At 59.0% G+C, this 16,414-nt stretch overlaps 2 protein-coding genes across 5 annotated transcripts; one reads left to right on the top strand and one right to left on the bottom strand.

The window, feature by feature from the left end:
• Positions 1–266: 266 nt before the first annotated feature.
• On the top strand, positions 267–7,747 carry HOMER3 (homer scaffold protein 3). 4 transcript variants are annotated; one of them, XM_045862668.3, is made up of 10 exons: positions 269–474; positions 2,195–2,269; positions 2,349–2,505; positions 2,750–2,881; positions 3,988–4,095; positions 4,883–5,004; positions 5,456–5,612; positions 5,943–6,053; positions 6,149–6,235; positions 7,272–7,747. In XM_045862668.3, exons 2-10 carry the CDS (start codon positions 2,256–2,258, stop codon positions 7,461–7,463), a joined length of 1,080 nt encoding a protein of 359 aa, XP_045718624.1. In that variant the 5' UTR covers positions 269–474; positions 2,195–2,255; the 3' UTR covers positions 7,464–7,747. The 4 variants fall into 4 exon arrangements, with proteins under 4 accessions (XP_064453603.1, XP_045718624.1, XP_045718625.1 ...); XM_045862669.3 differs by lacking the exon at positions 269–474 and adding an exon at positions 645–1,140; XM_045862670.3 differs by lacking the exon at positions 269–474 and adding an exon at positions 1,455–1,476.
• A 631-nt stretch (positions 7,748–8,378) lies between these two features.
• Positions 8,379–16,263, bottom strand: DDX49 (DEAD-box helicase 49). The gene is made up of 13 exons (XM_045862667.3): positions 16,031–16,263; positions 14,240–14,363; positions 13,194–13,279; positions 12,983–13,104; positions 12,506–12,693; positions 12,216–12,356; positions 11,416–11,491; positions 11,060–11,136; positions 10,781–10,878; positions 9,990–10,064; positions 9,151–9,239; positions 8,999–9,070; positions 8,379–8,908 (listed from the first exon to the last, which is right to left on the bottom strand). The coding sequence occupies exons 1-13, from the start codon at positions 16,143–16,145 to the stop codon at positions 8,720–8,722; spliced, it is 1,452 nt and encodes a 483-aa protein (XP_045718623.1). The 5' UTR covers positions 16,146–16,263; the 3' UTR covers positions 8,379–8,719.
• Between the last annotated feature and the right edge of the window lie 151 nt (positions 16,264–16,414).

The raw sequence follows: 16,414 nt of genomic DNA on the forward strand, positions 1-16,414 counted from the left end.
CCACATTCTCCACCTGTCTGTCTCCAGTGTCTCTCCCCGATATCTCTGCCTCTGGGTCGGGGTCTCTGTCCCCATCCTCCACCCCCAGTCCCTCTTCCCCGCCCTTAACCCCCTCCCCGCCGGTCCTGTCCCCCCTGCCTCCCGGCTTCCGCCCCTCCCTCTCCCCCTCCCCGCCGCCGCGGAGGGCCGGCAGGGGGCGCTGCGGGGCGGCCTCGGCGGCCCCGGGAGGCGGGGCGGGCGGCGGCCGCGTCGGGACCCGCCGCGATGGGACCGGAGGCGGCGCGGGCGGCGGCGGAGGCGCAGACAAAGGCGCGGGCGGTGCGACGGGCGGCGCGGAGGGCGGCGCGGAGGGCGGCGCGGAGGGCGCGGGCCCCGGAGCCAGCAAGCGAGCGGGGCGCCCGGCTGCGGGGAGTCGGCGCCGCGGGGCAGCACCCGACTCGCGCCCGGACACTCGCGGGGCGCCGAGCTCGCAGGGTGAGCCCGGCTGTCCGAGCCTGCGCCGGGGACGCGGGGGGCCCGAGCTGCCAGGGCCAGGGGGAGGGCGCGGGGGTCCCCGAAGTTCCGGACAGGGAGGCTGGGGGCGGCTTGCGGAGCCCCGAAATTCCCGGGCTTGAGAGGGCGCAGGGGCCCCGAAGTTCCGGAGTCGGGGTCGGGGAGGGCACAGTGCGAGGGTTCCCAAAGTTCCGGACCGGGCGTTGGAAGAGGCTGCGGTGTCCCCGACGTTCCGGGCCTGGGGTAGGAAGGCGGCACGAGGGGATCCCGAAATTCTGGACCCGCGGCTGGAGAGGTGGCAGGGAGTCCCCGAAATTTAGGAGTCGGAGGTGGCGCGAGGGATCCCCGAAGTTCTGGACCTGGGGTTGGAGGGGGCGGAGAATGTGTCCCCGAAGTTCTGGACCCGGAGTTGGGTCGGAAGTTCCCGGGTCGAGGGTGGCACTTCCCGAAGTCGGGGCGCGTATTGGGCGCCCCGCTTCTGACGCGGATGGGAACTCCTTCCTTACTGAATATCAGGCCCCCTGGACTGGGGCTCATGGGGTGGGGCTTCGCCCCCACACGCGATTGGGGATCGTGGGCACCGGGCGGGGTCGGGGCCTCCTCCGGGAGCCCCGCGGGCCGGCGGCGTCCGAGGCACATGACTAGTTGGTGAGTAACTTTCCCCAAAGCTGCAAGTCGCGGCAGGACCGTCAGGGCCGGAAGGGCCTGAGTTTCTGGGACCCCTGCACCCTGGAACCCTGCTTCGCCCCAGGACCTGCTCCCAACCCAGGACAGAGCTGCCGCCCCTCCCCCACACAGGGGCTCCGATTTCAGACCCTGTGACCGGGGCAGCAGCTGCCCAGGACAGGGTGGGGGGGCATCCCTCCTCTGACCAAAGAGACCGCTCCGCGGGGGGCCTCCCTTCCCCCACTTTGCCACCTCCCTTCCCCAGGCCCCTCCTGGTCCCCTACAGATCCCCCGGATTCAGGTTTTGCGGGCCCAAAGGTGAGGGTCAGGAATTCTCCAGGGCAGCCATTCCTGGTTTCTGTGGGGTTGTGGCTAGAGGCACCAAGAGGGGCTGGGGAGCCCCCTCTCCCAATCCTTGATACCGCCCAGCCCTGCATGGTATTGGGATTGAGTGGGTATGGGTGATCAGGTAGTGGGTACCACGATCAACTTGTTTGGCTACATCTTATCTTTTTAACTAGGCTGGGAGCCCCCTGGGGATTTGGACTCTGACTCCAAGGTGTGCCTCTGCCCTAGAGTGGAAGCTGAGGGGTCCCCCTGTGGGTTCTGGAGGGAACTGGCTTCCCAGTAGGCACCTGGTGCTGCCCCACATTTTGCTGGAGATCCTGGTTTGGGGAGTGATGAGTGAATGTGGCAGAAAATACCAAGCAGGGGTTCACCTTGGCCTTCTCTACCTAGCCCCAAGATTGAGGGGGTGTCACTGGGGGTCCAGTAACCAGCATGCTGAGAAGTTTATGCTGGGATATCAGGGGCTACCTGCCTCCTCTCAGAGAGCCATCTCCTGCTTGGGGTGTGTGGGGGCTTCCTCCAGTTGGAGAGGGACAGGGTCTTTTTGCTCTGAGTGATCTGCTGATTCCCTTACCTTTTTGATTGGCGTTCTGTGAATGGTGTACCTTGGCGGTGGGTCCTGAGGTTGGACCTGCTTGGTTTCCTTAACCTTGTCCTGAGGGACACTCACAAGCCCCCCTCCCCACAGAGACTGAGCCTGCAGCTCCTGCTATCCCTCTGGCTGCCTCTTGGAGAGCCCAGCCTGACCAATGTCCACAGCCAGGTGAGACCCTGCCTCCTCAGCTTGGCCCTGAGTCCCCTGGGGGATGCCCAGCCCCACTGAGAATGCTCTCCCCATGCAGGGAGCAGCCCATCTTCAGCACACGGGCGCACGTGTTCCAGATTGACCCGGCCACCAAGCGGAACTGGATCCCCGCGGGCAAGCACGCACTCACTGTCTCCTACTTCTATGATGCCACCCGCAATGTCTACCGAATCATCAGCATTGGGGGTGCCAAGGTCCTGGCAGGGCCTGGGTGGGGTGGCAGACTCCTGGGGTCTCAGAGACAGGCCTGGGTCTGGTCATTACCTTGCTGTGTGCCAGGGGGGCTGGGGGTTGGGAGGAGCCCAGAAGCAGTCTCCCTCCTGAAATGGCTCACACCAGGGACCTCCCAGGAGCTAATACGAAGTGACACCCTGGGGGTTTCGTGTTCATTATTATCAGTCTCATCAACCTTGAATTTTGTTCTCCCCCTCTCCCCAGGCCATCATCAACAGCACTGTCACCCCCAACATGACCTTTACCAAAACCTCCCAGAAGTTCGGGCAGTGGGCAGACAGCCGCGCCAACACTGTCTATGGCCTTGGCTTTGCTTCTGAGCAGCATCTGACCCAGGTGGGCTTGCAGGATTACATGGTGGGTGGGACAGGGCTGGGCCTGGGTCTTCTCCCAGGTACACTGGGGCCCCTGGTCAGGTGCTGCAGAATGGGCCTCAGAATTAGACAACCTTCCTGGTTCCCTGGTTCATGTCTCAGCTCTGCTGGCCACCTACTCCAATTCTGGACACACCCTGCCCTTCTCTGGGTGCCTGGCACTGGCTGGGAGTTCCCTCACACACCCTAGCACTACCTTCATCATTGCCTCCCTCCACCCTCTGTTGTCTCCAGACTTCAATATTGTCTCATCCCATTGTTTCCCCCGATGGGTAGTACTTTCTGATTCCTAATGAGATCGTGAGGATTCTCTTTGCTTCTAGAAGCTTTCATTTTCCTTTCAGATTTAGGTCTTGAATTAATTTCTCTTGGTGCTATAAGGCGTGAGTATTTTTTCCCACTGAGTATTCAGTTGCTCGTGGACCATTTTTTGAGATGATTTCCTCCCCCCATCCCCATGAATGGCACTGGCCCCTTTGCCTCAATCAAGGGACTGTCTGTGTGTAAACATTTTCTTTAAAAAATTATTTTCCAACTAAAGAAATTTATTTTAAAACGAAAAACAGTGTATCCTATCCACCCTAATTGGAAAACCAATGTCAGTGGTAAACATTAATACAGTAGGAATGAGAACAGGGCAATTTAAGTTCTCACTGGGTACAGGTGTCCTCTCAGAGGCTCTGAGCCCAAGACCTACTTTCTCTTTGTTATAAAAAGATATTCACAAGTGTCCCGGGCATTAAAGACAGTACCCACCTGAGGCTCTCCTTGCTGAAATAAGCCTGACCGAGAGGAAAAGGGGAGCCCTTTCTCAAGGTGGTTCCGTGTAATACACTTCCGTGAACACCCCACCCCCACCATGATGCTCTCAGTCTGCTCACCAGGACAACATTTTCCAAGCCTTCTGACCACTCTTCCAGTTCATGAGATGAGAGGATATGCATGGCTCCTAAAGCCCCTTCCAAAGTGACAGGGCTGGTGCTGGGTGGGGGTGACCAAGTGGGGCCCTGGGAGAGGGGGCTGGGTTTTCTTTGATTATTTGTTCTGCCACCCCCCCCTCCCCGCCAGTTTGCTGAGAAGTTCCAGGAAGTAAAGGAAGCAGCAAGGCTGGCGAGGGAGAAATCTCAGGATGGGGGGGAGCTCACCAGTCCAGCCCTGGGGCTCACTGCTCACCAGGTCAGTACTCCCTGTCCCATGCCTGCCGGTCACTCAGCTGATACTGAGGGTCCAGGTGCTGTGCGGGTGCCCAGGACCAAATGCTCACAGATCGTGTAAAACTAGACCTACAGCAGGAGCCTTGGAGGGAAGTGTCAGGAGCACGTCCTGGGGGTCTGGCCTAGCCTTGAATCACGAAAGGCCTGGAAACCAGCTTAGTTGGCAGAGTAAAAACCTGGAGGTTGAAATAGCTAAGTAGGGGCCAGGCGGCAGAGTGAAAAACTGTCCTGGGAGCTTTCCCCCATTAATTCATTCAGCATAATTTACTGCCCACCTACTGTGTGCCGGGCCCAGGGCTGGGAAAGAGGGTTACCGAGGTGAAAAAGCAGGCTCCTGGTGCAGGCAGTGAATTCAGTCAGCCTGGTAGAGGGCTTCCTGTCTGAATCTCAAAAGCATGTTGAAATTTGGCCCCAGGGAAGGGCATTGCTATGAAGGGATGGCACAGACGTTTCACAGTGCTCCCCTGACCTTTGCAGATTTTGAATATCTCAGTGGGTTTATTTAGACTAGCCTGCATCGGGTGTGCTCCTGGGGGCTTGGTGAGAGCCCAGGCAGGCAAGGTGGGTTGTACAGTTCCCGAAACTCTGGCCCAGGGGTCATGGGAAGCCATAGAGGGTGGATGAGGAGAGGAGGGGCTCGCTCGCATCCCAGCGCTGGAAAGGACAACAGCCCCGACCCCAACCAGGACCTAACCGGTCCTTGACCGAAGCCACCCCCAGTGTGACCCCGCTTCTACCCACACCCTTAGGTGCCCCCAAGTCCCCTCGTCAGCGCCAACGGCCCCGGCGACGAGAAACTGTTCCGTAGCCAGAGTGCGGACGTCCCCGGCCCAGCCGAGCGCGAGCGGCTCAAGAAGATGCTGTCCGAGGGGTGAGGGGGTAGGGCGGGCACAGGGCGTGGCGGGACGGAGGGCGCCGAGAGGACCTTCTCTGAAGCCGGTGCGGCGCGACGGGCCGCGGGATTTGACTGTACCCAAGGCCCGGGAAGGCCCGGGGGCTGACTCCGGTCCTGCCCCTTCTGGAGCGGACCTCGCCCCTCGGACGCGCTCCCCCTTTGACCACGCCTTCTCGGGGCGGACCCTGTCTCGGCCACGCCTCCCCGACCAAATTCAAAACCCACCCGGGCCTCCCAACCCTCACCCGGTTCTGAGCCCTCCCCGATGGGCTGACCCCGCCCCCCGGCAGGACCGCGCTCCCCCGGGACGTCCCCACCCATGGCACCGCCCCCGGCCCCGCCCCACCCCCTAGCTCCGCCCCGCCCTGCCCCTGTCCCCTACCCGGTGCGGCCGGCCTCGCCCCCGCCAACCGCCGCGTCCCTGCAGCTCGGTGGGCGAGGTGCAGTGGGAGGCCGAGTTCTTCGCGCTGCAGGACAGCAACAACAAGTTGGCGGGCGCCCTGCGAGAAGCCAACGCCGCCGCCGCCCAGTGGAGGCAGCAGCTGGAGGCCCAGCGGGCTGAGGCCGAGAGGCTGAGGCAGCGGGTGAGGGGACCCCTTCCAGAGACTCCGAGTGGCCCCGGCAGGCAGCTGGGGAGCCCCTGCCTCCGCATGTCCTCTCCGTCCTGGGTTCACTGCCTGGCTGTGTGATCTCTGCAGGTCGTTTCCATGAGCCTCAGTTTCTTGTTCTGTATTATGGGTCTGAGAGAATGCCAACCTTTGTCAAACCCTAAAGTCCTACCTGCTGCGAGGTGGTAGCCCCAGTCAGAGGGGGTGAGTGCCTCGTCATGGGTGTGACGGAGCAAGGGACAGATTCCCCAGGGGTCAGGAGAGTGCAGGCTGGGGTGTCAGGGGCTGACTTTCCTGTGCGCACAGGTAGCTGAGCTGGAGGCCCAGGCAGCCGCCGAGCCCCCCTCAGTCAGTGAGAAGGAAGGGCCAGGCCAGTCGCTGGAGCAGCTGGAGGCATTGGTGCAAACCAAAGATCAGGTGAGCACTGAGGGTGTGTCCCTGGGCTTCATCTTCCCTGACCTCCCACAGGGGAGCCAGGACCCCCAGAATAGACCCTGGGAACTCTTCTTTAGGAGATCCAGACGCTGAAGAGCCAGACTGGTGGCCCCCGTGAGGCCGTGGACACCACCGAGCGTGAGGAGACGCAGCAGAAAGTGCAGGTGTGTGTTGGCTGTCACCGGGTGGGGTGACTGCACAGGGGCAGCCAGTCCCCGCTGTGGGACAGACCTGGGATCTTTCCTTCCTGATGGGTCCTGGGCAGCTGTGTGCCTCTCTGAGCCTCAGTAGGTGGGGTCAGAGATTTACCTAAGGTTGTGAAGGATTGGGAGGACCAGGGGCATGGAAAGTCTGAGTTGCAGCCAATGTTTTGTAAAGGACAGTTGTCATTAGTACGATGTTTCATATTCTTTGATTCAACAAGAAAATTTTAAAAAGATTTTATTTGAAGTAGAGCATGGGGGGAGAGGAGGGGCAGAGGGAGAGGGAGAAGCATGCTCCCTGCTGAGCAGGGAGCCCAACATGGAGCTCAGTCCCAGGACCCTGAGACCAAGCCGGAGGCAGATGCTTAACCAGTTGAGCCACCCAGGCGCCCCTAAACAAACAATTTTTGAGTCCCTGATGAATTGCCATGCTTCACCCCATCAAATCCTCAGGTCCAGGGGCCTGCATTTGTACCCAGGTCTGACTGTCCTGGCTTTCACTGAGGACTTTATCTGAGAAATGTTCATGGCGCATGTCCTATGAGTCCAGCAGGTGAAGAGGGGGATCTGGGGACCCAGAAGAGAGAAGTTGGGGAAATGCTCCCTGTTGTCTCCAGGGCAGAGTGCTCAGCCTGTGCAGAGGCCCTGAGGTGGGGAGAAACTCAACATGTACAAGGACCCACAAGGAAGCCAGCGAGTCCGAGCTGGAATGAACAAGGAAAGGGAGGGAGGGATGTGATGTTGTTCCCAGCCTGACGGGTCACAGAAGGGTTTTGAGCAGAAAAGGGATGTGATCAGTTTTATTACCTTTAAATTGGCTAAGGGCTTAGGGAGTGTCTTGGGCAGAAGCTGCAGGGAGGATAAGAGATGAAGGGGGCATGGCATGGCCCAGAGTGGGGTCTGATGGGATGGCATTGTGATGCTGGCTGCCCCAAGCAGGGCTGGTGACACTAGAAACTTGTTGGGACTCCAAATCTTGTCTACCCTCTCCCTGCAGGATCTGGAGACCCGCAATGCCGAGCTGGAGCACCAGCTGCGGGCAACAGAGCGCAGCCTGGAAGAGGCGCGGGCCGAGCGGGAACGGTCGCGGGCTGAGGTGGGCCGGGCTGCACAGCTGCTGGACGTCAGGCTGTTTGAGCTGAGCGAGCTGCGAGAGGGCCTCGCCCGCCTGGCAGAGGGCACGCCCTGAACCTGGCTGCAGGGTCTGCGTGGGAGCTGGGGCCCGCGGGAGCTGGTTTTAGACGCATGATTCCCACCTGGGGCACGAGCCAGGCCGCGGGCGGCACAGTGGGCTGTTCACCCTGGCAGGGACTGGGGGCCCAACTCGGCCTGGGGAGGGCCTGGCCACAGTGCCCCAGCTGGCCCTGGCTGCTCACAGCTCAGGGGCCGTTTCGGGGCTTTTCATTGTGTAGAATTTCTAGAATCCCCAGGGCGCGTGCTGGTGCCCAGATTACATTTCTAAGAGTGGCTGCGCATGTGTGTGTTATGTGGACACCCAGGCATCTAACCGCCGTCACTGGACCCCTCTACCCGCTTTCTCTTCGATGCACCTCAGCTGCTCTCTTTGTAGGGCTCAGTAAGCCACTTGCAGGTGAGAAGAGTTAAGTTTCAGAGCCTGAGGAGCAGGCCCAGGCCACACAGCCAGGAGCCCAGCTCTGCCCAGCATAGCTGTCCCCACCCTCTTGGGCTCAACTCCTGTTGTCTGGACCAGTTTGCCCTTAAGTGGCCCTTGGTTAAGCACCCCTCCCTTTACTCTGGTACAAGCCCCAAATTCCACCAGGTAGGCAGGTGGGGAAGCTCCTAGAACATGGTAGGTGTTCACTACACACAGGCATCCTGTCACTTAACTTGATGGCCACGTTTGGAAATTGGTGCCCTTGCTGTGCCCATTTTCCAGATGAGGAAACTGAAGCCCCCCCGGGGGGGGACTTCTCAAACCCAAGGTCACCTGGCCAGCACTATAGTTCAAACCTTTGGCCTGACCCGACGGGAATGGAGAACTGGGGGTGGGGTGGGGGTGACATGATGTTCTGGGGGCCTTGGCAAGCACCAGCAGCTGAACCCTCCTCCCCTGCCCCCACTCCCGCATAGTCAGACCAGGGAATTTGAGAGACCTATTTATTAAGTGACTCCTGCAAGCAACACACCTTTGCTCTGGGGCCCTGTACATCCACTACCCCCCCAGGTGACCCAGGGTCACTATGTGTGGAACTGGGCCCAACCTCATAGCCAGTGGTCCTTCCTCGTCCACAGCCTGACCCTTGGCAGGGGCTCTGAGAAGGGGCCAGCCGGGGGCTGCAAGGTGGAAAGCTGTGTGGTGCACAACATGGGTGTCCCTGGGTCGAAAGGACAGCGACTGAGCAGGCCCCGGGGGGAGGGGGGAGCCCTCCGACCGTCAGTTCCGGGAAGGAATCCCAGGAGGTGCCGGTGGGGGCCACGTAGTGCTCAGGCCTGACCCTGGCTGGGCGCCGGGGCTGAGTGCGCTCCAGGTGGGGCCCTGGGTGGACGCCCCCGGCGGCTGGCCCCGCCGGCCTTCTGCTGCCGCAGCACCTGCTCCACCTTCTCCTTGAAGCGCCGGTTCTTCTGCTTGATCTTGGCCAGTTCAGCCTTGCGTCTGGCCTCCAGGTCGGGGTCCTGACATGGGAGGACCCGCAGGTGGCCGAGCTGCCCAATCTGCCCCCTGCAAGCCCTCCCCCCACGCCCACCTGCCAGCTCAGCCCTCACCTTCCCCTCCAGGATCAGCTGCTTCCGCTTATTGATCTCCTTCTTTTCGTCAAAGTTGGCTGCCTCCAGTTTCTGGGGAGGGAAGGAGAGGCCATCATGGAGGCCCTCGTGTCAAAGGGGGCACCCTGGGTCCCAAGGCCTCCAATACTCACGATTTCACACTCCCTCCGCACCACATTGACCTGCGTGAGGATCTGCAGCACCTTGGCCTCCTCCACGGAGAGCTCCTCCAGCTTCTTCTCTATAGGGGCAGGGGTCCCAGGGGGCGGGAGAGGGCAGACAAGACAAGGGGAGGGATTCTGGCTTGGGAGGGAGCTCCCCATGCAGTGGGGCATGCAAGAATGGGGTCATATCAGAAAAGGGTCAGGTGGACGAGATCTGGGATTGTAGACCTAAAGGAGATAGGCTGTCCTTTATTGGTTGCTGTTAGCAACACTATGAATTTGACTGGAAGTATTTTTTTTTTTTAAACACTATCCTTTAGGGGAGCTCAGCTGGCTCTGTCAGAACAGCGTGCGACTCTTGATCTTGGCATTATGAATTCAAGCCCCATGCTGGGTGTAGAGATTACTCAAATACTGTCCTTTGCAGTCCAGAGATTCTGAATTTTAGGGCAGTCTGTACAGTGATTACAGATTTTCCAGTGCTTCTTGGTCTGGGCTAGATGTTAAAAACCACCCAAGGGGGTTTTTAAACACACCCAGACCCTGGCCCTGGGGCCTCTGGCTCATCCACAGGGACCATCCATACATCCCAGGCTGAGAAACCAAAGTCCCTTCCCACCAGATGTGGCTTTCGGCAGGTGAGGGCCACTGTGGGAAGCTTCTTTTGATAACTGGGCTAAAAACCTTCATTTGGGGTTGCACAGGATGGAAGGTGCAGTTTAAGTTCTGCTCAGTGAGTAGCCCGGCAGGTGTCTGAGGGGGGTGAGTGGGCATTGCACCCAGAAGCACCCGCCTCCCCCCAGCCCCTCTCCCGCCCCTCCACTCACTGATCTGCTCCTCGATGGCATGAACAAGGTGGATGTCATACTGCGTCACCAGGGTGATGGCCTGTCCTTGCCGCCCTGCGAGGACACGCCACGGTTACCTGCTATGAGGTAGGAGCCGACAGAGACAGGCTGTGACCACTAGGCAGCTCAGGGCCCCTCTTGGTGGGAACAGAGTGAGGGCTCGGTGAACGGGGTGAGGGCAGGTCCCTCCCAGAGGAGACACAGGACACCAGGAGAGGCGGCTCTCCTACCAGGCTGGCCTTACTCGGGGGCGGGTGATGGGGCTGACTTCCCTCTGGGGCACGGCTATCAGAGTTTTGTCAGCGATAAGGCTCAACGGGCCTCAGCACAGGGCTGCGCACACGGGTTTCTCCAGCCCCCATCTCTGGGAGGGTGATGGTGTTGGAACAGCGCTCACAGCTGGCAAGGCCCGTGGCCCTTGGACCATCACCAAACAGGCGTCATTCTTGCTACTTGTCATTTGCTGAGGAGATGGGCCCAGAGCTGATGTGACCTGCCCCCAGGCCACAGGACAGGAGAGAAGGGCCAGGCCCAGTCTGGCCACCCCAGAATCCCTGCCTCTCCCCACTCCAGGCATGACAGAATCTCAGAAACCAGAGCATTCCTGCCTCTGCTTTCAAAAGGATGATTCCCCCAATTTGTGAACACTGCCTCTCACCTGCGGGCTCTATCCCCACATCTTCTCCCACCGGCTCCTAACTTTGGTTCCTCACAGGGTGGGCAGGCTGGAGGGACATAGGTCCGAAGGTCACCCTACCCTGTCCACTTACCTGCACGGGCTGTCCGGCCGACTCGGTGTATGTAGATCTTGGGGAGCCCGGGGGTGTTGTGGTTGATAACCACCTGCACTGTGGGAATGTCCAGGCCCCTGGAAGCAGAGGCCAGTCAGTGCCACCGTCCACGTGGGGAAACCAAGGCGGGGACTCATCCCAGGTCACTCAGCCGTGAAGTCGGGACTGCCCCACTTCTTGCCAGGGTCAGCCCTCTGGTCGCTCTGTGGGGGTGCCACTGGGCCGGCACAGGGGAGGGAGTACCCTGGGGCCGCTCACCGGGAGGCCACGTCCGTGGCAATCAGGATCCTGTAGATGCTGGACTTGAATTTAGCCAGGGCAGCAAAGCGTTCTTTCTGTGGCCAAGTCGGGGAGAAAATTGGGAAGAACAGGGGTCAGGTGGCATCTCAGCAAATATTTGAGCACTTACTGTGTGAGGCCTGGGAACAGGATGGAGTCCAGGCTAGTCCCACCCTCCCGGGGCTCACCCATGAGGATAGACCAAGGCAAATGGGTGGCAGAAGTGTTCTAGGCAGAGGGAAGAGTGTGGGCAAAGGCCCTGAGGCTGGGACAAGTTGCCAGGGACAAGGCTAGGGATGGCGGGGGGGAATCTCTGGGGCAGCCTGGTCTCATACCTGTTTCATCATGGAATGCAGAGCCACAGTGGGGAAGTTGAATTTACGCAGCATCATGCACAGGACCTGGCAGGTCCTGGGGGGAAGGACACAGTGTCAGCCTCTCCAGAGCCAGGGTCTTGGGAAGGCACTCTGCCCCAGTACACCCCAGGACCGCAAGTAGGTGGCCCTGCACAGCTGGTGAAGGAGAAGCAGGGGTGTGGGGTATCACGCTTGCTGACATCCTCTCTGCCGACCCCTTCCCTGGCCTAAGCCAATGAGAGTCAGCCCTACCTCCAGACTTTCCTCTTCTGGTAGCCAATAAATTCTTGGGGGGCGGCAGCCACTCAGGAGGTCTCCTCCATGTGAGGTAGGCTGCCTATCTACTCTGGCTCATGCTACCGCTTCCTAAAGACCTCCCCAAGAGCTTCAATGGATTCTGAAGGCCGCTGGGACTGTAGAGAGGAGGGCCTGGTTGTCGGAGCCAATGTGCTGGGCCCTAGTGACACCCCGATACAGTGAAGAGACTGCTTCAAGGCCTTCCCGGCTGCTGCAGAGGGCTTCTGGGGGACAGCCAGAGGACCCTGTACCTTCTGGCTAAGAGCAGGTCTGAGGAACCCCAAATCCTGGTCCTGCCTTCAGGAGGGGTGGCCTCAGCAAATTGCTTGACCTCTCTGAGCTTCCTTGAGTGAATCCTCTGAAATCTCTGGTCTGAGCAGAGGCCCTGGAGTGCCAAGACAGGCGGTGTGCCTCGTATCTCGGGCCTTCGGAAAGGGCTATGGGAGGGCGTCTGAGGGAGAGAGAGGCAGGGCCATGCTCACTTGCACGTGTTGGTAAAGATGATGATGGACCAGTCCTCGTGCTCGTCCTGGAAGTTCTGAATCAGGTGGACCAGATAGGCATCCTTGACCTTCTCAGGCACCAACAGGTAGCGCTGGTCCAGCTGTTCTACTGTACGTACCCTGGGGATGGGGGGGGGGGGGCTCAGTTTCCCCTACTGCTGAATGCAGCCAATGCCCCTCACTGTCCGAGTGCAGTAACCTCTGTTGGGTGTGGCCCCCCACCCCTTGCCTGCCCTGCCCTGCCCCTCGGGACCTGGCTGTGGACTCACGGGGCCTGAGCCTCCCAGAAGAAGGGCTGGTTGGTGGCCAGGCCCTGAAGCTCTCTGAGCGTGTCAGTCAGTGTGGCGCTGAAGAGCAGGGTCTGCCGGCGAGTGGGCACGGCCGCCAGGATGGCCTCCAGGTCGACGGTGAAGTCGGTGCAGCCCTGCTCCAACAGCCGGTCTGCCTCATCCATCACCTGCAGCACCAGTGGCCGGGGGTAGGGGAACTGGGGTGAGAGTGCTGTCTGGGGCCTGCTTCCCCCACATGCCTCCTTCCCAGCTTTGCACATGGGCCCTGGAGCGTTCTCCCTCTAGGTCTCGGACATCTGCTCCCTCAAGCATTTCTGCGCCTCAGAGAGGCCCTGCCCCCCACCACCCTGGCTTGTTGATCCCTCAGCTGTCTTTGTCACCCTTCCTAAGGCTCTGCTGGATGGCCTGCGGGACACATGTCCCAAATGGATGAATCCGGGCCCCAGACCGACTCACCAGGAAACGGATCTTCTTTATGCTAAAAGTGTTGGAGCTACGGAGGTGGTCAGCCAGGCGCCCTGGTGTGGCGATGACCACATGTGGTTTCCGGGAGAGCTCCAGGGCCTGAGCCACCATATCTGCAGGTGGAGTGTGAGAGGTGGGTCTGGGTGGGTAGCCTGAGGCCGCGGGGGGTCCCCTACCCAGAGCCTCCCTGGGCCCTCTGTACCCATGCCGCCGACAATGATGCAGTCTTTCAGGCCCAGAGGCTTCCCCAGGACCCGGAACTGCTCTGCAATCTGGTAGGCCAGCTCCCTGTGGGTGTGAAGGGGCCAGGCTGGGTTAAATAGGGGTTCTGTGCCTGCCCCCCATTCCCATGTCCATCCCTCAGACCTCCTGACTGGCCCTCTCCTGTTTACACACCCACCACAGCTCCCAGTTCCCTCTCGATAAAGGCCCTGATACTGAGCACTGGAGCCCTGTTGTCGGCTGGGACCCAGACATCCCACGGCCCCTCTCCCACCAGTTCCACCCAAACTGGCCTCTCCTCCTCAGCAGTGGCCTCGACACCACAGTCACCAAAGCCCGAGACCTAAGCGTCAGTGCCCTCTCCCCTGGGGCTGGTCAGTGTCCATGTCCTTTCTTCCCTACCCCTCAGCCCCAGCTCTGCCCAGGCCTCTCCTTGGCCCATGTGCCCACTTCCTGTCCTCCTGTCTTGCCCTCTCCTGTCGACATACTCACAGAATTGGTTCTAACTCTCAGACTTTTCTCAAGTTGGCTCTAACCTGCCCGGCCTGAATTACCCCAAGTTCCCTGCCTCTCTCACACCTCTGCTCGAATACACTAGCAGTTCCCTCGGCCTAGAATCTCTTTCCCCAACCTTGTCCCTTTGAGAGACCCTTGTCATCCTTTAAGGCATCCCGGGAATGAAGCCTTCCTCGCCAGGCCACACCCTCACAGCATACACACTCTCCTACTGGCATTAGAGGACTTACCATGTCAACTGCCGTATTTGTCTGCCCAAGAACATGAGATGTGTCTCCATCTTGGGCTACAAGACTACTGATAACTCCTGTCTAGCCGGGGCTTGCCATGAGACAAGCCCTGCGCTCAGCACTTCTCACACACTATCCTGGTTAATTCTGTACCTCCCTTAAGAGACAGGAATGATTCTGTCCCCATTTTATATGTAGGGAAAGTGTGCTCAGAGAGGTAAAGGTGCTTGCCTAAAAACACAGATGGTTAACTCACCCAGAAAGCCTGTGGGGGGCTCACCTGGTGGGTGTCAGGACGAGGCAGAAGATGCCATAGGGATCCTCAGACAGCTTCTGTAAGATGGGCAGGACAAATGCTGCTGTCTTGCCACTGCCTGTCTTGGCACAGCCCAAGCAGTCCCGACCTGGGCAGAGGGCAAAGGAACGTCAACATACTCCAGGTGTAGACAAGGGTTCTACTGGGCACAGTTTAGAATAGCTAACGTTCCATGAGCAGTTACCGTAGGTCCAAAACTGGCCTATGTCATTTACATTCTGGGCATACAGACAAATTCTCGGAGGGTGCAACCATTATTGTCTCCGCTGAACAGAAAGGGAAATGGAGTCTCAGAGATGTGCCCAGAACACACAACCAGTGAGTAGCAGGCTGGAGTGGAACCCACATCCATCCGACCCAAGATGCTACTACTACTTTTTTTTTTTTTTTTAAGATTTTATTTATTTATTTAAGAGAGAGGGAGAGAGAGCACAAGAGGGAGGAGCGGGAGAGGAAGAATCAGACTCCCTGCAGAGCAGGGAGCCCATCGCGGGACTCGATCCCGGGACTCCAGGACCATGACCTGAGCCGAAGGCAGTCGCTTAACCAACTGAGCCACCCAGGCGCCCTACTTTTTTTTTTTTTAAGATTTTATTTATTTATTTGACAGAGAGTGAGAGAGCACAAGCAGGGGGAGCGGCAGAGGAACAGGGAGAAGCAGGCTCCCTGATGAGCAGGGAGCCCGACTCAGGGCTTGATCCCAGGACCCCAGGATCATGACCTGAGCTGAAGGCAGATGCTTAACTGACGGAGCCATCCAGGCGCCCTGCTATTGGTCACTATCTCATTTTGACTCCCTCACAGAGCATCCCGGCTTAGGGAAACCTGAATGCCCTCCCCCAATCTGCATCCTAGGCTCCCTTACTGATTTCTTCATCTTTGTTTATTTAATCCCTCAACCCTCAACTTGGTACTTCCTAGGCTTCCTAAGAGCATCTGTCTGTCTCTCTCTTTTTTTTATATATAGAGAAAAAGCGCGGGGAAGGGGGAGAAGCAAAGGGAGAGGGGGAGAGAAAGAATCCCAAGCAGGCTCCACGCAATGTTGGGCTTGCTCTCGACCCTGACAACATGACCTGAGCGGAAATCAAGAGTCTGACGCTTAACCGACTAAGCCACCCAGATGCCCCTAAGAGCATCTCTTTAATGGCAAACTGGGTTGGGCCAGAGTGGGTAGCAGAGGATTCATGGGACCAGAGTCCTGCCTTTACCAGTAATCTTGACCTCAGTTTCCATTTGTTGTTGTTGTTTTTTAAAAGATTTTATTTAGTCATTTGACAGAGAGAGACACAGCGAGAGAGGGAACACAAGCAGGGGGAGTGGGAGAGAGAGAAGCAGGCTTCCTGCGGAGCAGGGAGCCTGACGCGGGGCTCGATCCCAGGACCCTGGGATCACGACACAAGCCGAGGCAGACGCCCAACGACTGAGCCACCCAGGCGCCCCCTCAGTTTCATTTGTAAAATTAAGATGGTAATGCAAACTACCAAAGTTTTCCAATAGTATCGATTAGTCATTCATCCCTGTGCTCTGAGGTCACGAAAGTACTGGGATTACATCACTTGTGTGCGGACACACAGGGAGTCAATTGTGCATTCCAAACGCTAACACTGCCCAATCTACCTTTGGGACCCAGGCTCGCCCATAACGCCCAAGCGTATCCCTCGCCTCGCAAGAGTGGCGTGGGTAAAGGCTGCGCGAAGGAAAGGGAGCCGATGGAGGGGGAGGGGCTTCCTGGGGAAGACGACAGGCCACACTTACCCTCTAGGATGGCGGGGATGCAGCCGAGCTGTACAGGCGTGGGCTGCTTCAAACCCAGCTGCCGACATTGTTCCACAAGCCACGATGACAGCCCCAGCTCCGCAAAGCCAGCCATCCTGCCCGCCAGACCCGTGTGAGCACCCGTGTGAGCTGTGCTTTCCGGCGCGTACCGATGACGTCACAGAAACCCTCCCCTTTACTGGATCGCTAGCTGCGTGGTCCCACCCACCTCTAGCTCGCTCTGCCATTCCCAGCCTCGACACCATGCCTACCATGTTTCCCCGATTTCCATTGGCTCGCGCGATAAAATCAAACTACAATTCCCGAATGCCCTGCGAGTCGCAGTTGCGACTCCCGTCCTTTAATTCCCGTTTGGTTCATCTC

This window comes from Mirounga angustirostris, unplaced genomic scaffold (genome assembly GCF_029215605.1).
Source record: "Mirounga angustirostris isolate CCGP_5_RB_7025 unplaced genomic scaffold, mMirAng1.0.hap1 SCAF_1, whole genome shotgun sequence".
NCBI classification, from domain to species: domain Eukaryota; kingdom Metazoa; phylum Chordata; class Mammalia; order Carnivora; family Phocidae; genus Mirounga; species Mirounga angustirostris.